Source organism: Coccinella septempunctata, chromosome 1, assembly GCF_907165205.1.
Source record: "Coccinella septempunctata chromosome 1, icCocSept1.1, whole genome shotgun sequence".
In the NCBI taxonomy this organism is placed as follows: domain Eukaryota; kingdom Metazoa; phylum Arthropoda; class Insecta; order Coleoptera; family Coccinellidae; genus Coccinella; species Coccinella septempunctata.
The window spans coordinates 4,351,242-4,376,211 of record NC_058189.1 but is presented as its reverse complement, the minus strand read 5'-3'; the positions used below and the strand labels follow the sequence as shown (position 1 = coordinate 4,376,211).

The following is a 24,970-nucleotide window of genomic DNA, read 5'->3' as shown; positions in this document are numbered from 1 at the left end:
GAATTCGTAATGTATTGGGCAAACATGTAACGCCTTCATCTTGGAAAGATAAAATTAATACAGGGCCTACATTGGACGGTTACCAGATAATTGAGTTGGAGATGGTAGTGTAAAAACATTCATTGTATATGGTTCACAATCATAAACTAAATGAGTCACCCGCATGAAGCTAAAATAGTAATAAATACAATAAAACTAACATCATCTGTAAACTCAGAGTGACATTATTCAACTAAAAACAGAGGTAATCTAGTTCAAATGGAAAGTCACTTGATAAATGAGTCACCCGCATGAAGCTAAAACAGTAATAAATACAATAATACTAACAACATCTTTAACCTTAGACTGGCATTATTCAACTAAAAACAGAGTTAATCTAGTTCAAATGAGGAGTCACTTGATGTGAGGCTCAGACAATTAGAGAGTTCAACAAATTCAATATTAACACAACAAGAAAATTGATGAGAGTCTCTTGATTCCGACAGAAAAAGAGAGACGGTTAGAATAATGAATTTCAATAAGAAGGCTGAGTTGTAATAATGCTGCAGGCTAAGAGGTGAAAGCTAAATGGTCTATGGTCATCAATGATATCAATAAATTGAATGTATTCATTAGAGCAATATTTATATAATTAATATAAACAACGTGGGTATTGGAGAGTGCAAAATTCATCAATGAAAACAACATTTACATAGACGGAGTGCTCACAAGTGAGCACAATTAAAACGTCCGTCAGATAGAAGATACAAATGATAAATTATGAGAGTTACAAAACGAGAGTACTAATGAGGGAAACCACTAATCGTTGGTTTAGAGAAGAGCAGAAGGCTTCAAGATCTAATCTGTATATCGAGCAAAATGAATGAATATGAGAATATATCTCTGAAAATACAAAGTATAATGAGGAGATAATACCAATTGAGAAAGTACACGATTACCAGAGCAGACCTTCCAGGGCGCAACGAGAATGAGAGACAGTCAATCAGTGTCATAGCTTACCGCTGACCGTTGAACCATATTAGAGAAGTGCACATAGTGTTCTGAAGGAAATAAACCATATCCAGGGTCCACTCTGGAGAACATTAGGGTTCATTCATCTGAAACTGGATAACAATAATTAGTAATGTGAGAGGTTGACAACAGAGTTGAGCTGATAAATGAATTTTCTGATTCCAATCAATGAGATGAGCATGCGAATATAATAAATCGGCATTCATTAACAATGAGGAAGACATGAGGAAGTTCAATTCTGGTGCAACATACCCATTTCCATGTGAGGGGTCTGAAAATTTTGTTCAGTTGAAAAATGAAATAAAATATATATTCCTGAGGAGGCACATAAATGAGCTGACTCAAATCAACATATCAATTGAGCAGCACTATTAACTTTGCTTGAATATTCTTAATAATGCTGCACGTGGACCCCTTTAATTCATGCATGAAAAGAACATGAAAATGGAGTAATCAACAATCTTGAGAAGACTCAGAATACATTACCTCTAGCGCAGAACTATAATAGTTAGCACCAAAATTGAACGAGAACACTTTAAAAAGAATTACTTAAATGAGATGAACTAGTAGAGAAGTCTTACAATAATTGAGTTTAACACAATCAGAAGCTAATTCAATAACGTGAACAAAGCGAGTATAGGAATAGTAGGAGTAGTTTTCCGTTACGGAAAATTCTGAGTGTTCTGAAAGTTCTAGAGTGGGGCTGCTGCGTCGGTCAACGACCTGTTTTCGAAGTACCATAGAACTTGCGTATAGAATACTTGGACGTTTTGGAACTAGTCAGGAGCGTAGACAAGAGCAAGGTCGTAGAAGGCATTTCTGTATAAAGGCCTGGAAGACCTTGCCAATTCCAAACGACTCAGGAAAAATATCCTGGATTTATTCACAATATTGATGAAATACTTCGTTGAATCAACCCGAAGCATACTGAAAAAAAATCAAACTGAGAGCTGTGTATGTTCAAATAATTCCATCTTAACTCTTTTGCTTTGAAAAGGTAGTAATTTTTCTGTATGAACATTATAGTTAAAGTTAATTTCGTTCTGACTTGGACTGTATAATTCTTAAATATTTCCATATCAGAAATTATGAAACGAAAATGGAATAAATCAAACTCTTCCGCTCACGACAGATTCTGCAGTTATTCAATTAAAGTATTTAACCATATGTTGTAATTCGTGCAGGACTTCACACCATCATCCATCATTCCGACAAAGTTTTCGTATTTCGGATATCCCATTAATGCAGAACGGGAAGAATCAGAAGTTTCATTATGTCCTCCATGAATGGAACTAACCAGCGCGCGAAGCGAAGAAAAATAACAGCGAAAAGCTTTCAAACTTTTGTCATTTCCTGTACATTGTTACTTACGACATTTTGAATAAATACTAGCCTTGATTAAAGCGAACGTTTATTGTGTTTTTTTTTCATGAAATATTAATTACTGCCGTACTGACATTTCACTTAAGCTCCATAATGAACAAGTTCATTGCTCGAACATATTTTCAACATGCATGTTGATATTTCAACACAGGTGAAATTGTATTAATCGGGAATTTAGATATAACGTGATCAAATAATACCGAGCTGTCTGCCCCATGCAGTTATGAAAACTACTACTATGGTGAAATTTTGAAATTGCGAAAAAAATGTTTGTTCTCAGCTTATCGAACAACAATTCAAATTTATAACTGAATAAATAAACACAAACCTACATTTTACAAATTTTTTCAGACGGTTTGAAAAATTGCTCGAACAGCTGCTATGAATAAATATTTTTATCAATTGCAAAATTGCAATTTCTTAAGTTCATTCCAGCTTTCTTTGAAAAGAACAGAAAGAGAATTCAGTTATAACGCAAATGAATAATACCGATGTTTCTGTTTGAGGAGATTTGGGCTTACAATTTTGCTCAAAATATGTCCTTCTCCCTTTAAAAATTGACCTTTTTCTTTGAAAACATCCTTATCGAGACATAAATGGCCTGGCAAGTTTTCAAATTATTATCCCCTATAACTACTTCAAGGACTCAATAAAAATTTGCAAACCATAGTATTCATGCCAAGTGATCTTTCAATTGAGGCATAGCTCACCCCCTATTCCCTATTGAGAATTTAGGGTTGATAGCTCCTACACCTAGGGTTGAGGAGATTTCGGCTTACAATTCTGCTCAAAACATGTCCACCTAAGAATAGAAATTGATCTGTTCCGGCATTTTCTCTGAAATCATCCTTGTCGTGACTGGCAAGTTTTCAAATTGTCACCATGTATACAGCAACTCTACAGATACTACATAATTCTGTATTTTGAAAACACAGTATGTGATATACCTACACTTACTGCACAGTTTCTGTATTGATAAAACTGCATTTCAAAAATGTAGTATTTGATATACAGTTACTACACAGTTTCTGTATTGATAATTCTTTATTTTGAAATGCAGTTTCTGATATACCTACAGTTACTGCATAGTTTCTGTATCGATAATTCTTCATTTCAAAAAGACAGTTTTTGATATACAGTTACTGTACAGTTTCTGTATTGATAATACTGCAGCACGTTATTGTCTATTATGCTCGAAAGGTCTGTCCTTTGTTTATGGCCGTTGGCCATGTTGTTTTAGATTAGATTTAGATAGAGAGTAGAAATATATAATCCTGATATCTTGATAAATTATTGAAAACGTGAAGGAACGTCATATAGCCTGAAATCCTATTAAGCGTAGGCGTAGATAGATAATGTGAACAAACCATACATTCGATAGATGTCATCGTGTCGAGAACTCAGTGTTATTTTCCCGTTTCTGGTCGACCTCCCACAAAAAGAAGAGAATTTTCCATTATAATCGAATTAGAAGCAATTCAATTTCGAAAAACGAACGGATGGTTTGGCTCCTATTCTCCTAGACATTTTAATTAACGACAACATTACTTCGGGGCTTCTATTTGAATTCCTAAAATCGAATTTCCAAATTAGTCCATTACAAGCTGTTAATTGAGCAGTGGAACTCGCGTTAGGTCTGTTGTAAAACCTCTTTATTGCAGGTTTCAGTTGGAAAATCTAAAGATAATCTTCTGCGATATTTATTTTTGCGGGGAACAGTGCTTTCGATGAACCCGCTCGCTAGACTCTCGATAGAAACCGCTTATTTTGTGTTTTGGAATTGTGCTAAAGGGAATTGCCGTATCGATTTTACAAGTTTTTTCCGTTTCAGATCGAGAAGTGGGGAGACGAGAAGATAATTTTGTTACGTTGGTACTGTAACGGTATTTTTTTTGGGGCCCCAGTTTCGGAACAAGAATATAAATCTCATTATTCAAAGTTTGTCTTATCCCTTGGGAGTAATTGAATGATAATATAATCCCTTCTTGTTAATGAATATCCTCGCGAAACAGCTGGAAATGAAACAATGATAAATTCAGCATTCCATTCTCATCAGGGGGTGAAGTTATACGATTAGGCTTATTTTCTTAAAAGAAAGCTGCCTAGAATTACTGCGTGATATTTTGTTTTCATTTACATATACATCATTACTTTACGAGGATGTATTAATATCTAGTTAGCCTAGACCAGTTCCATGCACAAAAAAAAGTATTGCGTTACCCTAGAAACGAACAATAACTCATTAGAAGTGTCAGTGTAAAGTTAGAGGTCAAAAAAGTGAACTAGAGTTATGCAATAATTTAAAAGAAAGAAGATGTGCACCAAAATTGAGAATCGAAAAATTGGAGTATCGAGCCATCATCAAGAGGTAAGCAGATTTACGAAGATATGCTTAATACCCTTGGTAATCAATGTGCTTCGTATACGACCGTGAAAAATTGGACTGCAAGCTTCATAAGAGCTAAATTATCCATTGAAGATGATGACCGATCGAGAAGGCCAGTTTCTGTGTCAGTCTTCGAAAATATCGATGCAGTTCATGACATGATTTTATCAGACCGTCGAATTGGGCTAAAACGGATATCGGAAGCACTGAATATTTCATTCTAACGCGTTCATCCCATAGTTCACGTCAATTTGGACAGAAAAATTGCTGCAAAATGGATCCCCAAATGTTTGAATGTTGACCAAAAGCGTGCAAGGGTAGAAGCATCGCGTTCGATCTGTGCTCGATTTGAAAACGATGTAGACTTCTTAAACCAAATTGGTACTTTGGATGAGAGACTTGGGTACATTTCTACGATTCAAAAACAAAGCAAGGTTTGACATGTTTCGGCCTTCACCATTCTCAAAAACCAAAAAGATCTAAAAAGTATAAATTACAGAAAAAAAAACAGTAAGTTGCCTTGACAATGAGATGTTCAATATTCATTATAGAAACTGGAACTTACAAATTAGCTCCACTTATTCATACAACAACACAAAAGTCATCAAGTCAAGTCATAAAGAATCATCCGAGTTAGTCAAATGTTCAAGTTTTCCAAAAAAATCTTCAAAGATTCAGGTCAAGAGTCAGTTCATAAAGATATTTCTAGAACGAAAAGGAAGACGTGACAACGCCAACGTCAACCCAAACAGAATGAAACACAGAATGGTCCGTTCTTTTCTTCTTCTTAAATCATTCAAAATCACAAAGTCACCTAAACAACATCATACAGTAAAATTCAACATGAATTCTTAATACAGCACAAAAAACATAACAACCATAAAACTATTTTAATTATCTATTGGAGGTTAGAAGCCTGTAAGTGTCTTTGAAATTGTTAGTCATCATCGCATTCAACGTATTCAACCGGTCATCCTTCATGTGCTTGATTACTTCAACCTCCAAAATTTCCTGTCTGGGACCGTATTCACAGTGGTGTAAAAGTTTAGTGTTATCATTAATGTTAAATCTATGATCTTCGTCCCTAAGGTGACAACCAAAGATGGATCGGTTGTTGTTAGGGTTCTTTAAGCATTCTAAGTGTTCTCGAGTTCTAATTCTCAATGATCTACCACTCCTTCCGACGTATACCACGTTACAAACAGATTCCCCACACTCCAACGAGTAGACTCCAGGTTTATCCAGCTTATCTATCTTGCATTTGTTATTTATCAACGATTATCCTAAAATATTCTGAGCTTTGAAACTAAGCCTAACGCGAAGAGTGTTTAGACGTTGTTCCTTTGTTCTGTTCAACGATAAATCTTTGGTATGGGATTTTACGAAGAAGAATTATTCTTAGTAGATTTGTGGAAATGCGAATTTTCAGGTTAGATTGGTAGACGCTTTGCCAGATATGTCATGGATCATAGAGAACTGAAAACATTTCCTGCCATATACGGGGGATCCACTCAAATTACACCTTGAGAAAAGGGTTAAAAATTTCTCAACTGGAAGTTTCTTAGTCTTCAGGGGGACATCGAATGCAGATTTTTGTTCTGACGTCTGATTTCAAGGTCATTTTTTAAAGATCGAGTAGATTGTTTAATAGGGAATGTACATTTTTCTCTGCAGAATAGTATATATCGTGAAAAACAAAAAATATTTTGTCCCTTTCTCTGGAGATATGAAAACAGGGACTAGCCTGGATTAACAGATATTTCAAATGACTGTTTCTTCGTCTTCAGGGGGACATCGAATGCAGCCATAATCTAGTTTTAGAGTTTAATTTCAAGGTCAAGTTGATTTTTCAATAAAAAATATACATTCTCTTTGCAGAATATCAATCTTCGTGAAGAACTTAAAACATAACTCCTAACCTAATCAAATTAAATAAAATTTTGTATACAACACATGAGTTATAAATGTTTATCCATTCGAAGAAATAAACCATCTCGGTCTTTGTGCTAGTGGGTTAAACTTTCAACTCATGAATTCAACTCGTTTGTTGTATGAATAAAAATGATTCGCACCAATGTCACGACTTAATACACTTCAATGTGCAAAATCAAACTTGCATTGAATTGATTTTCCATTTTTTTCCTACATTCAAAATAGCAGACATTTTAGACATATTGTTCAAAAGATATATTAATCTTAATGGGTCGTGTTAAACATGGTTTTACGGGTAAACAAACGATTTGTTCCCCCATAAAAAATAATATAGGCTCAGCCGAAATGAGTCATGGCATTTATTTATAAGTCTACTATGTTTGAGAACATATTACCTCATTCAAGTAAGTTGAAGGATATACGGGCGACATCAAATTGATGTAAGATCGATTTCGTTCGAGTAAAACTTCATTTTTACGTTTTGTTCCATCGAATGAGGTGTGTTGTGCTACTTTCATGCATCTACTACACTTCAGAGGACTACCGTCTTGGGTAATGTATTGTCGTAATTCAATATGATATATTATGTACAATATTTAGATGGTTGAAACGCTAGACACTATCTCGAATTTTCGAAGAACTGAATGAATTATGAAAAACGTTATCTGAATCAGCAAATCTAACCTGTTTTCTGAAATAAATAGACTGTCTAGAGTTCTTCGCTAAAATGGGTTGCTCAAAATTATCGAAACCTCTTAGGTATGGTGTATAATAATGATGGCCGAAGATCTAACGATACATAAAATGAGCAGCAGTTCAATATTCGGGTGATCATTTTTTAAGACAACGTTCATGCACATTTTTATCGCGTAATTTCTAATGGTGAATTCAATTATCCTGAAAATGAACTCGCTGCATATTCACAAATCAATGCAAGTTTTTTTCATTTCTTTTTCGAATTCTGTCTCAAACTTTATATTCAAATATTGAAAACAATTCGAAAATGAATTGAAAAAAAAATCGAGTTGCAAAATGAGCCATACGCTCCCTGGTAGCAGCCAGAGTAATCCGAATATGGCTGTAAACATAGAAAAAGAATTTCTCTATTGCTGATGATAATATACACAGTTAATCAAATTCACTGAGCAAATCCTTATATTCACTTTTAGTCTATTTAAACAACAATACACGCATCCAAACTCACACTAAAAAAATGATCAGCTTTTAAAGTTATGGAAACAATAAAAACAACAGCCATATTATAGTTCCGTAACTGCTCAGCCTAGCGGTGCAATCTTATTTTTCAATGACTCATTGTAATAAGAATATATTTTTCATTAAAAGCTGGGAATTCAGTGATTTTTATCATTTCCTGGTACCTTTTCATTTACGATATGTTCGCACTGGACACTTGGCACAAAGTCTTAAGGTAGAATAAAACCTATTTCCTGCCCCATTTATTTGTTCCCAAATCATTGTGTAATTCAGAAATATGCTACAGGATTCATTCTCTATGGAGATAGATATATATGTTGCGCTTAACCATTAACATACTCACTAATTTTTATTATTTCAGATATGATGCTCGTATTATGGATCACAATAGCTGTCCAAATAATTCGGTGTTACGGCCAACAAATCGGTAGCTGCAATTTCAACTCCATGTGCTCTTGTTCATCCGATCAAAACGACATTAGTGCAAGAACTATACATAGTGTTAGTTGCCTATCTGTGCCATTTTTCAAGTTTCCAAGTGAGTATTACTATAATCGAGATTAATATGTCCTTCCTATTCGTATTTTATTTGTTTCTCATCCCCCAACAGAATACTTGACAAAAAAATGTCTTGAATCCCAAAAACATCTATAATAGAAAAATTGGTTCTGCTGCAATGAAAATTCGTACTACTTTTTCTCAGTGTTTTGTTCTTCTAAATTATTCGAGTTGGCTATTCGTTTTCCTTTCAAGATGCTTGTCAGCCGAGTAAGGGGCAAATCATACCTTCATATTCGATTCAATTCATACAGGGTATCCCAAAACTAGTGAATCAAGCGTCACACCACGATAAAGTAGACCAAATGCTATCGAATGACACCAACATTAGTTCAGCGAAAATGTACCGTTTTCAAAATAATTGAATGAAACATTATATGAACTCTCTTACGTTGAATATGTTCGCTGCCTTCTGACGTTTTGTGGATTTCAGAATATCAGGGTATAACTATTTGAATGAGCGTACCTGGATTCTAAATATAGCACTTCCTGGAACCCTGTCTATTTTTTCAATAACTTTCGGTATTTTCGTAATAAAAATTGATATTAGTTGTGGCAACGACGTTATGACATTAACGACATTTCATGAGTGCCAACCTTACTCCGTTGTAGTTACAAAAACTTGAGAAAATTATTTCATGGCCAACCGACTTCTAAAATAAATGTGAATGGACTATAGTACCTAATTGTTACTATAATAAAGTTTTCATTTCAACTGAAAAAGTCCAATGACATCCACTACAGAGGTCAATACCAATACTGATAACTCATGCCTGAATCTTCAGAAATTGGAGATTTTTCTGAACCTCTTGTAAGACGGATGCGGTTTTTAGATAAGTCTAGCTGAATTATCCAGCTTCATTGAAAATTCACGTGAAATTTTGCATTGCCAAATCACATCAATCAAATAATGTTCCCAGGTAAACGTCAACGGCAGCGAGCAAAGCGGGAAATGCAACCAGCAGAAATTATTCTGGCAAGTCTCAGACGAAGTCTGCGTCAAGTTTCTCGATATGCCGGATACACGTAGAAATTACATTAACACTGTTCCGAAGCCCTTTTTAATTATACCACCCGGTTTAATTAGGAAGAACAACGCCTGCTCGAGACGAGTTGCATGTACCTTGTTCTTCCATTTTAATAAACAAGTTTGTTCATTGCTGGATAACGGAACGCGGAAATGTTTTTGCATTGCAGTAGAATGTGGTTTAAACTTTTCGGGTCTCATTCTGTTATGCAGAAGTTATGTTTGCAGCTTTTAAGCTCAGATTGAAATTGAAAATACAAATGGATATCATGAACATTAAGTACCGCTAAGTGAAAGGTTGGAATATGAATTGGATTACCACAAAAACTCCTCTACTCCATTATAAAATGATATGAGTACCTTATATCAACAGAAAATATGTGCAGAATTTATTCAGTGTTGCAGGGGCGTAGCTACCGCGGTATCAGCGGTATCAGTGATACGGGGCCCCCAGGCTTTAGGGGCCCCCGAATGTCTGTAAGCAAAAAATTCCTAAAAATGTTATCCAAAACCTCTTACAGGTTTTACAATAGCATTTTTGAGAATAACTGCTAAGACAACTATTCATTTCAAAATCCCGTTCATTACACCGAATCGATCATTCAGATAGATACGAATACTTAAAATCTGAAATTCAGAAAATTCGTGCCATCAAAGAACTTTTAGAATTAGTCGTGATAAAATTCAATAGCCTTGCATCCAGTTTTCCGGACGATATTACTGCATGCCTTTTATTTTAGACCCTTCCGGTTACAATTGCAATCGCTGAAAGGAGTTTTTCAAAATAAAAACTCACAAAAAATTATCTGAGGACTTCTATGGGACAGGAACTGCTGTCAGACATGTCCTTATTGTCAATAGAGGGGGAGCAACTTAAAAACTGAAATCGTCATCAGCTACGGCTGATTTGATAAATAGATTTGCTGAAATAAATGCTAGAAAAGCGTATCTTTATGTTGTTTGTATATTATTTGTTTGTATATTATTTTATATTGTTTGTATGTTATTTGTTTGTGTATTATTTCGCTCCCAGCACCAAGTATGAGTTAGAACTTTTTATTATAAGTACATAAAATCATTTCGATACTAATAGAACATTTTTTGCTACTTTTATTGTTACTTCACCCTTCCTTAGGGCCCCTCAACACATTTTGATACAGGGCCCCTCTAAGGCACGCCACGCCACTGCAGTGTTGATAGACTTTTCAGCTTGTGTAGAAAATTATCCATTTTTTCGAAGATGCATAATTTTTCAATTAAACTAAGCAGCAAACGAACGGCGCTCCATACGATAAAAAAAGGTGTAACGTGACAAATGACCATGTATGGTCTTGAGCATGAGAATCTGAGACTAATTTTCTCAGGGGAGCAACAAAATTCTTTATCGGTTTTTGACAATGTATTAAATTAAATGTAGGTAGGTACAACAATTTTACAGAATTTCCAATCTCTTAAATTACATAGCCCTTATCTTATCTAAACTAAACAAGTCCAGTGATGTCCTCGACTCGAGACAAGATGTTTCCAGTGAAGTACCTACTGTGTGCTCAGTCAGATATTATCGCTGCACCTTGATCTTCAGTAGGTATATGTATGTACTTGAATTGAGGTAGTCCCAGCCCAAAATGTGTAGCTAATCGTTAAGGTAATCCCAGGCAGAAAATACTATCTAGAGCTGATTGATGATTAGCTTGAAGTGATTAGTTCCAGCCAAAAATACAGGGTGTACTTAAAAGTCAGGCTGTTTTCAACAGAAGATAGAACTGGTCAAAATAAAGCGTTTCACCAAAAATCGCCCATACAAAACGTTCAAAATGACAAAGTTGAAAAAGAAAATATAAAATGATTACTGAAATAGATCCTAATACAACCCTAGACCGTTCGTTAGCTGAATTATCGCAAAGCAGTGGGAAAAAACTTATCTCCTGATTCGACCATTTCGTTTAGGATATTGGGTCGTTCGATATTTACGTAGTAATGAAAATGGAAACTTAGGATTGCCGAATTGTTCTCATTATTTTTTAGTAACTTACACGATTTCATGATATGGCTTATTTCGATACCAGCTGACAGAAGAGACTTAAGACACAAGTGTAAAAAATTGAATAATAGGTACTTCAAAATCTAACCAAAAAATTCGTCTAAATTATTCACGAATTTTTTCACAATGGGCATCACATCTTCTTGTTCGAACATTCCAACAATCGTCGTAAAAATAGTATGAAATGGGGAAAAATCATAGCACTTTTTCAACTTAACTAAAATAAGCACTTTCTAGAAACTGCCTCGATTTTCTACATTTTTTTTCACCCTAAATTGCACGATACAACAATTATTATTCTCTCAAGTGACCTGATGCCTTCAATCCCATGAACTTGGTACTGAACCATTCATTGTCTATCCATATGTTTATGTTTTGTTTCGTTCCTTCCAGTCCCGTACTTGAAATTCAATAAAATTTTGTCGAACTTCTAGGGGTTGTATCTCAGCCATCTTGGATATTTTCTATAGAAAATTTTTGGTGAAACGACTTATTTTGATGAGTTCTACCTTCTGTCAAAAAAAAGTCCCACCTTGAAAATACCCTATATAGCTTTGAGTGAGTTCCAGCCATGAATATAGATTGGAGTGAACTCCATCCAAAAAGCTACATGAAATGAACAAAATGTCAGAACATGCAAAAAAGATTCAGCATGACTCCTTCCCAGTTCTCAAGGTGAAACAAGGCAATCATAAATACAGTGAAGGCATTCAATAATAAACCTGACAAGGAATCTTGTTCTGGTATTTACAAAGCAAGAAATCAAGGAAGGAGGCAAGTGTTAAAAGCATGTGCTGGAAAATAAAATCATTTTAAGTACTTAAAAATGATAAATAGAAATGGGTATTTAAAATTTGAAGCGTTTCATGCCGAATTCACAAGTTGGCAACATCGACTGAAATATGCGTTGATAATAAAGCACAACAAATACACTATCTTGATGAGATAGACAAAGATGGCTGTCTATAAAGTCTGCGACGAACGAGGAAGGTCGTAAAGTTGTATGTGATTTTCATGGCCGGTTGCTGTTGAGGCTCGCCAGTGAGTATGCGCCTTATGCTGCCTGTAAATCAACAGCTGTTTTTTTATGAACAAGCCATTGTTTTTTTATTTTCTTGGCTTTATTTTCTTGGCTGTTGCCAAATCGTAAACTAAAAACGAAGCGATTTAAAATTTAAAACCTCATAGTTGAAGAATGATTTTGAATAGTTTCCGCGGTGCATTTGAGTAATTCATGAATGAAACTCATAATTATTCAGTTAAAACTTGCATATGCTGTGATAACCCAAACTGAGGAGAATTCCCCAATTCTGCGGATGCCAGTGGCGTTGCAAGGATAAGATGATACGTTGACACGAGCGTGCAAGTCGTCAGGAGTTGAACGAAAAATTCAAAAACAATTGTTTGTTTGAAAGATCTCAGTGGCGTAACATTTTTTGCCTAAAAAAATGATACGCCAATGATAAACTTAAAATTCTTAATGGCATGTCGGAAATGAATAACTTCCTCTTGAAACCCACCTTATTTCATTCGCACAACTCGAGAGGTTTCAGAGCAATAATAAATAGTCAGCTCTTAAGTGAAATTTTAACACCCTGTATTCCGGAAAACGAAGCATTTGCGCACAAAAGCTATATAGCATAATGTCATTATTTTTTCATGCAGAATCACGTCCTGAAGTTTGTCGCACTTATTCTTCAACACCCTTATACGGAAATAAAACGAGAAGTGCTAAACAAGTTTTGGTTATTTTTCTAGTATCAATCAAATATGAAATGTTAACATGGGTAGACGAAGTTCGAATATTCATAACGTCCGGAAGACTGTTGCATCAATTCATTAACAACTCCCATCTTCGAGTAGAAATGTTTGATTCGCAATATGAAACTGGACTATTTTCATACAACTTCTAGCTATTGTGGGGCCGACTTTACTGGAAACCTACCGATAACGGTTGGACAGACACCAAGTATCCAATCAATCGTCCCTACCTATTCTCCACTACTTCACATCTTCCCCTTTTTTCTTCGCTCGCTTCATTCTACTCATGTCAACAAATCACCTTAACCCAATATTACTCCGTGAGAGTCTACAGAGACCCGACAAAGGCAAGAAGTTAACATCCCCCGACAAACTAGTGGATTCCGAAAGAGTTTACCGGTGGGTGGACGCCACCGGCTAAAACTCAATTCACAGAGTGCTGGTGAACTTTGGGAATCGAATGCTTTGCGCGACAGGGAATTAAACTTCCCGGAATGAAACTCGATACAGCTCATGGATATGGAATTTTTCAATTGTGACTATTGTATTGTCAATCATAACATATTCAAAACCTGTTTGATGTTTGGTACAAAATAATTTTTCAATCTCCACCTTGGTTTCAAACTAATTTATTGTATTATTCTTGTTTATACGGGGTGTTTTCAAAGGTGAGGCTTTTTTTGACAGAAGGTATAAGTCAACAAAAAAAGTCATTTCTCCAAAAGATGGCTGAGCTACAACCCCTGGAAGTTCGACAAAATTTTTTTGAATTTCAAGTACGGGACTGTGGAAGGTGACCTCGGCTTCGGAAAAACGAAACAGAACATAAACATATGGCTGGACAATAAATGGTTCAGTACTTCCGAGTATATCGGATTAGTTGCATCAGATCATATGAACGAATTTTTTTACCGTTCGATACAGTGAAAAAAGTGTAGAATATTGGGGCAGTTTATTGAAAGTGCTTATGCTTACAAACTGCTATTATTGTTACCCTATTTCATCCCATTTTTACGACGATCATTATAGGGTTCGAAAAAGAAGAAGATGGTGATGACCATTGTGAAAACTTTATGAATAATTTAGACGAATTTTATTGGTAAGATTTTTTATACTTGGCCCTGAGTATTTTTCTGCCAGTTGGTATCGAAATGAGCCATTTCATACAACCTTTTGAGTTACTCAGTAGTGAGAAAATTCGGCAATCCTCAATTTCCATTCCAACCTAACAATCGAACGGGCCAATATCCTGAACGAAACCATATGATTGAGTCAGTCATCACGAGCTTAGTTTTTTCTATTGCTTTGCGATACTTCGGATAACAAATGATCTGGGATCGTATTAGAATCTATGTCCGACATGTCCGAATAATTTATACTCCAATCACTTTTGTGCACTCAGTTGGCCATGAAATAATTTTCTCAAGTTTCTTCAAGCTACTGCGTATTATATGGCAATAATTCAATTTTCTTCCATAGCAAAAATAAATATATTTAAAAACTGATCTCTTGCATTTTTCATGCAGATAACTAAATTTGGTACGCCTTCAATCAGTGTTCGTAACATACACTGCGCAAAAAAATTAATGCACATTATGGAAATCTCAAATTTATTCTACAACTGAAGGTGTTCTCAATGATAATTATTTTTATCAGAATTATGCATGCATATGTTATCCACCTTCAACGGTTTTCTTCAATACAGATGTTTTTTCCCAGTAGGAATAAAAAAAGACGATATTATCAGATTTTGAATGTATTGGCTCCATTCTAAAATCAGTTGTTCTCGATGAATTCTAGTGAATTCGTTTGATTTTCTACACTCGATCGCAATGCAACGCGAAACACGCAATTTGACCCAAAGGGAATGTGCCCAAGCGCTAGTTTTGCGAGAAGAAGGGTGGACATACATAAGAATTGCAGAAAGGTTTGGAGTTCCCATACAAGTGTCTCCAAAATGTTGCAGCGATTCAAGGAGACCGGTATGAATGTCCGAAGCCCAGGACAGGGTAGACCACGGGTAACAACTGCCATTCAAGAACGTTATTTGAGAGTTTCTTGACAACGATTTGCAACCGCTCGCCTCCTTCAAATTCAGCTTGAGCAAACTCATGAGGTGCAAATTAGCACTCAGACAATAAGAAATCGCCTCAGAGAATATGATTTAAGGCCTCGTGTCGCGGCAAGACGCCCAGCTCTTACCCCAGCCCATCGAAGGGCGCGTTTGGATTTTGTGAGAGAGCATATCCATTGGGAAGAGGCCGATTGGGAAAGACTTCTCTTCACAGATGAGTCTAGATTCTGCCTCTACCATTGTGATCGACGTTCCCTTGTATACAGACGTCCACATGAAAGATATGCTTAGTGCAATTTCCTGAATACTACTGGTTGCGGGGGAGGATCGATTATAGTATGGGGTGGAATATCTACTGCTCGCACAGACCTAGTGGTCGTTGATAATGGAGCTATGAATGCTGATAAGTATAAAAGGAACATTCTTGAAGAGCATGTAGTGCCATTTGCCCCATATATTGGTGAAAATTTCATCTTTATGGACGATAATGCCAGACCCCATCGTGCGCGCATCGTTCATTAGTACCTTGAAGAAGTTGAAGTCTCTCGAATGGAATGGCCAGCAAGAAGTCCACATTTCAATCCGATTGAGCAGGTTTGGGACAACCTCAATAGAAGGCTGAGAAGTTCAGAAAATCATCCAACTACTCTTAATGACTTATCAATCCAATCAATCCAACTCTGAGAAATCTGGGAAAGATTAGATCAAAACATTTTAAGATCGCTCATTTTGAGTATGAACCGTCGTTGCCGAGCTGTAATTAACGCAAGGGGTGGAAATACCAAGTATTTAATCACTTATCAGCATTTCAATATTTTGAAAATGGTTCATTTCTCTTCTTTCACATAAGATTCAGTGAAATCCTGAATTTTTCTTCCATTTAATGTGTCTTGTTTCGTTCAAAACTTTCATTAAAATTAAGATTTTCAGAATGTGCGTTGATTTTTTTGCGAAGTGTATTTTCGACTTCATATTTTCTGAAGTGATTCCACATTGTGATAAAATACGTACCTAATTATTGAGACTTTCACTTGAATTGACAACATAGCGCTGATTTGAAGCCCAAAAATGTTTCACAAGCGTCATAACCCCACATTTTCGTACTATACAGAGTGGGATGTGTCAAATTTCTATGGCCAACCCAGTGCTAAAATGAAAGAGAATGGAGTACCTATACCTTAAATTCTTCTAAATTTTTTCCGTTTGCAATGTGACACACTGTACAGTAAATTATGAGTTCAATTTGAACTGCCTCCACAAATTGAAAACTACCTTTACAATCAGAACTCGATTCTGAATGCAAAAATCTTTTATCAACTGGATGGTTTGAAAAAAGAGGGATACCAATCCTCATTAACTGTGCTTTCCTTGAATAAAAAAGAAATTCCTCGGAAATATCGACGCCAATCTCAAATTACGAGAATATCTGAACTGAATCAAACTCATTCTAGGGTCGCGGTATAAATTGCAAGCTACAAGTTGTAATTAGCCCTAATCACCATTCTAAGGTGAAATGTCGCTAATAATGTCTTTTTAAATGCCCGAAATTCCCTTTTGAACCCTTTTACTCTTTGTGAAGGCGGTATCAATTAAGCTTTCATTACCTATTTCCATTTCAGACATTCATTCGAATTCTAACGATTCGGAAATGAAGGTTTTTTGTTGCTGCGGATGTGTTTTTTGTTTCTTATTTGCATACCTGAAAGGAACTTGATACTATGTAAATAATGAAACAATAGATTTTTTCATTGTGTTAATTTTCCTCCTTTCTTTTTCAATGTTGAACCCTTCAAAAGCGATCATAAAACAGTTTATTGATTGACCACCATACCACGATGCTAAAACTCTCAATAACTTCAACTAATTCTCACGATATTGGGTATACTATCTCCTGAAATCATAATAAAAGAGTATCACCCGCCAAATTTCATTTTGAATTTGTCATAGATAACAAAAACAATGATTAGAGACATTTAGATATGATAAGAGACATTTTAGACTTCAGACTTTAAGCTTTAGGCTAAAAGCGACTTTAGAGTTGATTATGAAACTGGACGTTACAACTTATATTGTAATGAATATAATGTTAGGAAAATATTTGATTTCCCTGACACTTTATAAGATCGATTTTTTTGATGAAGCAACCTTCAATCAAATGGACTGTATAATTCAAAACACGAACCGAAACAGCAGCTGGATGGTAACATGAAACACATCTTAACTTTTTAACAATGGTTTGTTTACAGATAAATGCATTCACTTTTCTACTGCAGGTGCACTTGTAGCATTAGACAACTGAAACATATTGATTGATTCAATTTCTAGCTTGAATTGAATATTTTGTATTCTATAATATAAGAGGAAACAGTCTCAACTGAGTGGAGGTTATTTTCGTATTTAACGTTGTTTCTGACGGTAGGGAAAGGGATAACCATAAAATACCGCCAGTAACATAACCGGTAACACGCTGAAAATTAACTAATACACTGCGCAAAAAAATTAACGCTCATTATGGAAATCTCAAATTTATTCTACAACCTACAACTGAAGGTGTTCTCAATGATAATTATTTTTATCAGAATTATGCATGCATATGTTATCTACTTTCAACGGTTTTCTTCAATAGAGATGTTTTTTCCCAGCAGAAATAGAAAAAGAGATATTATCAGATTTTGAATGTATTGGCTCCATTCTAAAATCAGTTGTTCTCGATCAATTCTAGTGATCAATAGTTTTTCTGTCGTTTGATTTTCTACACTCGATCGCTATGCAACGCGAAACACGCAATTTGACCCAAGAGGAATGTGCCCAAGCGGTAGTTTTGCGATAAGATGGGTGGACATACACAAGAATTGCAGAAAGGTTTGGAGTTTCCCATACAAGTGTGTCCAGAATGTTGCAGCGATTCAGGGAGACAGGTATGAATGTCCGATGACCAGGACAGGGTAGACCACGGGTAACAACTGCCATTCAAGAACGTTACTTGAGAGTTTCTTCGTTGAGACAACGGTTTGCAACCGCTCGCCTCCTTCAAATTCAGCTTGAGCAAACGCATGAGGTGCAAATTAGCACTCAGACAATAAGAAATCGCCTCAGAGAATATGATTTAAGGCCTCGTGTCGCGCCAAGAGACCCAGCTCTTACCCCAGCCCATCGAGGGGCGCGTTTGGATTTTGCGAGAGAGCATATCCATTGGGAAGAGGCCGATTGGGAAAGAGTTCTCTTCACTGATGAGTCTAGATTCTGCCTCTACCATTGTGATCGACGTTCCCTTGTATACAGACGTCCACATGAAAGATATGCTCAGTGCAATTTCCTGAATACTACTGGTTTCGGTGGAGGATCGATTATGGTATGTGGCGGAATATCTTCGACTGCTCGCACAGACTTAGTGGTCGTTGATAATGGAGCTATGAATGCTGATAAGTATATAAGGAACATTCTTGAAGAGCATGTAGTGCCATTTGCCCCATACATTGGTGAAAATTTCATTTTTATGGACGGTAATGCCAGACCCCATCATGCGGGCATCGTTCAGGAGTACCTTGAAGAGGTTGAAGTCTCTCGAATGGAATGGCCAGCAAGAAATCCAGATCTCAATCCGATTGAGCAGGTTTGGGACAACCTCAATAAAAGGCTGAGAAATTCAGAAAATCATCCAGCTACTCTTAATAACTTAGGAATCCAACTCAGAGAAATCTGGGAAGGATTAGATCAGAACATTTTAAGATCACTCATTTTGAGTATGAACCATCGTTTCCGAGCTGTAGTTAACGCAAGGGGTGGAAATACCAAGTATTAAATCACTTATCAGCATTTCAGTATTTTGAAAATTGTTCATTTCTATTCTTTCACATAAGATTCGGTGAAATCCTGAATTTTTCTTCCATTTAATGTGTCTTGTTCCGTTCGAAACCTTCCCGAGAGAATATAAGAAATAAGTTATAAAGTCAATGTATAGTTAACTTTCATTAAAATTGAGATTTTCAGAATGTGCGATAATTTTTTTGCGCAGTGTATTCAACATATAATCAACGACATGCTCGAGTATGTACAATGATCGCTTTTTTTTTACTATTCTGACAGGCTGTCCTAGACAGTTCCCACTATATACAGTTCTAATTTTTTGAGGAGGTACTCTACAGGGTCCAACGCATTTTCCCTTACCAATATACCAATCTGATACGCTCGAGTAAATCCCGAATTTTCCTCTTGGGCTCGAACTATAATATAACGTTTGCGCTAATAAGGCAAGACAAAATTTGACACTGCAATAACCCTTTTTTAGGAAAGTGGAAAAATCGAAGAGAAAAAATGAGGTACTCCTTCGAAATAAAGAAGTAGGTCTGCTTGGGCTTTCTGAGGTAGCCAGTTAAAATAAACTTAGATTTTTTTGAAAATTCATTTTAGATTTTCAAACAAAATTGTAGGGCGGGCCATTTATAATTGATCATCCGGTACAAAATAATATTCAATTTAGGCTCGGTACTTTCACGTACGAATAACTAAATTTATTCGATAGATAAGTCTTATTCTTAGGATAAGTAAAAATGCAGTGCACAAATAGTGTTATTCATCGAATAAATCTGTCATTGAAACTTAATTAAAAGAGTTTATTTGTCATAGTTCGAATGTCGGTACGTCATTATTGATTTAATTTTTAGATTCTTGATGTATCGTTATTCTTTATGTGATTTTCACGAAATATTTGCTTTCTAGTTGGAATTATGACAATTTCTACAATGCGGTGTCTTATTTTACATTGATCAGTGAAAAGTAGTATACCGTGCTTTCATAGAATTGTTTTTCGTCAAATAATTTCATCCCAGAGCATCGAAATAAGGTAGATAGGAAATTATTTGACGGATACTTATTGACATTGAATAAAATTTATGCGAATGTGAAAGTACCGGGCCTTAGAAATATTCTAGGGTTCGTTTATATGGAGAGAAATAGATCTTTGCGGGTGAATATGGATCATTCATCCCTTATTGTTACAATAATTATGCGTTGACAAGTCAGAAACTGGCCTAAAGCGTAATTACGCAAAGATTCTTCGGGTCGAATCAATCAACAAATCCATTGGGATCCAACGCAAATATCCGAATAGGCTGACGGGCATTAGCAGTTGTAATTGCCGAATTTTCAGACTGGCGGAATGAACAAGAAAATTCGGAATGCCAGTTCCCGGGCGCGTTGCCATCACTCGGGAAAACCTCGGCTTGATTAATGACGTAAAATGCTCAGAGGCCCGCTGGAGCACATAATACTCTTGCCACCGCCGACTTATCCCATGATTAAATCGGGGCACATCAAACGCACCCTGATCAATATCAGGGACAGGGTTAACAACTCACCCGCACTCGTGATTTCAAGATGGGAAAACTGTTTGGAACGCTATTAATCCGTGCGAAAGGTGAAAGTTTTTCCTGGAAGATTGGTCGTTTTCGGTCGAATGAGGTTGATTTATTTCATGGAGCCAACCCGTCCCAGTAGATAGTTCATCGTGCCGGGGACATAATTTCGATCGGAACTGCTTTCCGCGGTAATTTTCCGGAAAATATGAAATGGCTTCGGTTGGCGAGACCACTTGTTTGTGTTATTGAGACAGGCTTGCAAATGCTGGAACATTCACGCCGCACTCATCAGTGATTTAAGGGGGGTTGAAAGGATTTTGAATCCTACTCCTCCTGAGAGTCTTGAGTAAACATGACGTTATACCGGGTGATCCTTTCTTAATCACGCCCAAAACTATACGGAGAACTACAAACGATATTTTCATGTTATAAAGGGTGAGTCTTTGACTCGAACAATTATTTTAACAGTAGATTCTTGGGGTCAAAAGAAACACTTTTTTGCTATACCATTTTTTCTGATTCGGCTCTGATAAAAAGATACAGCCATTTTAATTTCTCATAATGAGCATACTTGGCGCTCCTGGAAAAACAAAATTACCTTCAGAATAACTAGCTAAATCTGTGACACTACACATTTGTGGATCTTTTGAACAGAATTGTATTCAGCAAAATACCCAATTTTTCAAAATTTCACAGATATTCTCTAATTTTTGAACATCAAATTACTCGAAAACGGCGCATCATACGAGAAAATATGAGGAATACTTTTATTTTACAAAACGTTCAAATATTCATAAGATAGCGTCCAACTTAGTTCCAAGAGTTGAGTTTTGTTTGATTTTTGTTATTTTTAAGGTACGTAATGGTCATAATGAGAACACTGGAAGACGTGAGTGATATCTCGTTTTCGAAAAAGATTCATCAAATAAATAAAAAACTATTTTCCAAAATTCTTCTCATACGATAAAACCATTTGGGAGATAAAAATGAAAATATCATTTTTGGTGGTTTTTCAAAAGCCTGTATCTTTTAAACCGAACCGATACGGAAAAATTGGTAAAGGAAAACAGTGTTTTCTTCTCCTCCTTTTTTAAGATACGTAATGGTCAAAATGAGAACACTGGAAGACGTGAGTGATATCTTGTTTTCGAAAAAGATTCATCAAATAAATAAAAAACTTTTTTCCAAAATTCTTCTCATACGATAAAACCATTTGTGAGATAAAAATGAAAATATCATTTTTGGTGGTTTTTCAAGAGCCTGTATCTTTTAAACCGAACCGATACGGAAAAATTGATAAAGGAAAACAGTGTTTTCTTCTCTTCAAAAATGTACTGTTAAAATATTTGTACGAGTCAAAGACTCACCCTGCTTAGGCTTAGGCTTGACGGGGCGAATTTCTCTCCTCGAATAGGTATACAATAATCGAACATGATTACATATAAAAAAAATTATTTATGAAGACAGTACCTATGTAAGATATCTCAACAGCAGGAGTTTTAATCTGTGATATCAGTTTCCCTTTAGAAAATAATTATGATATAGGTACGTGAATATATATCATTTGCTTTTGCTCTCCTGAGACAAGAACTGATAAAACAAAAACGCATATGAAAAATCCTAGAAGTGGAGCTTTCGGAAGTCTGTTTCTACAAATCTTGGAAATACATAGTTCGGGAGAAGCTCTTCCTTTCTGATCATCGTTGATCTAAATGTGATACTTATTCTAAAAGAGAAACTTTATTTGTTCAATTAAAGCAAGCTACCAAGATTAAACTACTAATTGTATAAAAAAGGCCTGTTCGTAGTGTGGTTCAAAACGGTTGTGAACTGTACAGAGCAAGCGCAATTCCATTTTAGGGTAGCGAAAATCCATTTGCGCTTGCTCTGTACAATTCACAACCGTTGTGAACCACACTACGAACAGGCCTTTTTTATACAATTAGTAGTTTTATCTTGTTAGCTTGTTTCAATTGAACAAATTAAGTTTCTCTTTTAGAATAAGTATCACATTTAGATCAACGATGATCAGAAAGGAAAAGCTTCTCCCGAACTGCGTATCTTTAAATAAGAATAAAAGTTTCTCGCAAAACCAATTTTAGGGCTGGCTTTTTATACCCCTTTCCATTATAGAGGAACACCACTTTTTTGTTTCAATTGCCTACTCGCTCCCATAGAATGTCTACTCAATTTCATTCGTCAGTTTTCTGGTTTCTTAGCACTTCTTGGCACTTTGCAGGTGCCATCTTTAGGGAGCTGTATCTAAATATGGACTGCTCTCATAAGAAAATTTTCATGAGATAGCCACACTTTTTTGACAAAGAATCACCCCCTGTTTTCGCAACTTTTCTTTTAAGCTCTGTTTAATAGATAATTCTACTCCCTCAAAAGCACCGGGAGTTGGAGGAGTAGTCCTTAGTTTCTAGATGAGACATATGAAGCCAATTAAGTCATAAGTTTTTCATCACATCTTAGTTGGGAAGCCCAAAAGGGAAATTCGGGATTTACTCGAGCGTGTCAGATTAAGATATATGTGGTTGATCACATGTTGAAAAGTATATATTCTCCAAATCTGCCAATTTGAGCGTGACGAAAATGTGTGGGAGGGCGCCAAACTTCCAAAAAAAAAACATCACGTGTACATTCTCGAGCGCGGTGGCTTTTTTTTAATTTGAAGCTAATAATTCAAGAAAAACAGAAAAATATATAATAATCTGACAATTTCAGCAAGCTGTAACAATAAAAATTGGCCAGGTCACATTCGCATTGAATATGAAAGTTGTAGAACATAACATTTTCTAGAAACTTTGTCCGAAGCAATTTTTTCTACGTTTGAAAGTTTTTGAGATATATGGCGATGAATATACATTAAACTGGGTTTCTACATTAACCTTGGCCTTTCGCATGAGTGGCTAAGCTCCTCGCACTTAACAGAAAACCGTTTAGGTTATAAAAAATTGCTTTAGACAAAACTTGTAGAGAATTGTGTTATTTACAACATTCATATAATGAATATAGAAACGAATAAAGGTACAGGAAGGGGAATATTTAAAAAAAAGCCCTTTTATTATCTTCAAACTGGTAGATTAGGAAAGCCCCCCTGATTAGTGTCAGATTCATGGGTCAACACATCTGCAACATCGAGATCAACCGTCTGCATGAAAATCAGACAAGCTCGAGTATGTACAAGTAACAGTTTTTTTTTTTATTTTCAAGAGTCCGCTGTGACCTTGCTCCACGTCCAAATTGTCATCTCTGAAAACGTGTAGCCGTTTTTCCCACCGCTGAAAGTGCATACATCATAATTTTTTTAGCATCTAAATCCCGATTCAACATCGTCGGCTCCCCAACTATCATTTATGTTCATATTGACATTGTGTTCATTAACTTTGAAACCACAATTATTAATTTGACATAAAATATTATTTGGCATATCCACTGGCTTTAATTGTCGATAATTCTAAATCCGAACATTCCAACCGATATAGACTCGATCACCCCAATATTCCACATGAAAAGGAAATTCCTCTACAACACAGAGAAAAAACTTTTATGTAGCCGACCTGAATGAAGCCATTCTTTCTGACTCAGTGCTATTTCGAAAATTACTCTGCAGTCATAACAATCTTACTGCGCAAATAAGGCTTTTGTGCGGAAAAATAAGAACCAATAAATTTTCCGGACAGATTACACCTGTTCTCGACAATCACGGTATAGCATTCGGTATTTCAAGCAGATTTCAATTTTACGAGTATACTTTTCAATTTGAAGGATGGCTTCCTGCGAGGCGACGGTTTGCGGACCTGCCAAAGCATATTACGGAATATGAAATTTATCACGCCATTTCCGAGTTCATCGAACTGGCTACAACGCGAAGAGACATTAATTTCGTTCAGCCTTTCCTGATGTCTGAAATTCGTGCCTGCCCTGAAAGTAGATAAAAAAAAAATTGAATTTTGCTGCGTAATTCCTACGGTTTTATTGAAAACGCTTCACAAATCAATTAATATAAATTGATAACACGTCGAATGACGTATTATTACGTCTTTCAATATCGTATGAAGATATTGAATGAACCGTTGGTCTTGTTATCCAAAGGAAATCCAGAATTAAGAGTAGCAAAAGTTTGAATGCATGAATTGAATGATTTATTTCCATTCAACTTTACTTCTAGACTACTCAGTTGGTCAGAATAAATATATCAAACCACACCTTTGAAGAATCA

At 35.8% G+C, this 24,970-nt stretch overlaps 1 protein-coding gene across 2 annotated transcripts in view; it reads left to right on the top strand.

The window, feature by feature from the left end:
- The window catches only part of LOC123310911 (chaoptin-like), a 268,551-nt gene that overhangs the window by 199,989 nt on the left and 43,592 nt on the right, over positions 1–24,970 (top strand). Inside the window, exons 1-2 of one of the 2 annotated variants that reach the window (XM_044894618.1) lie at positions 7,130–7,264; positions 8,289–8,465. In XM_044894618.1, coding sequence (XP_044750553.1) covers positions 8,291–8,465 — 175 coding nt within the window. In that variant the 5' untranslated portion in view covers positions 7,130–7,264; positions 8,289–8,290. Of the gene's footprint in view, positions 1–7,129; positions 7,265–8,288; positions 8,466–24,970 lie in introns of those variants that run through there. The other variant, XM_044894607.1, reaches the window with a different exon arrangement.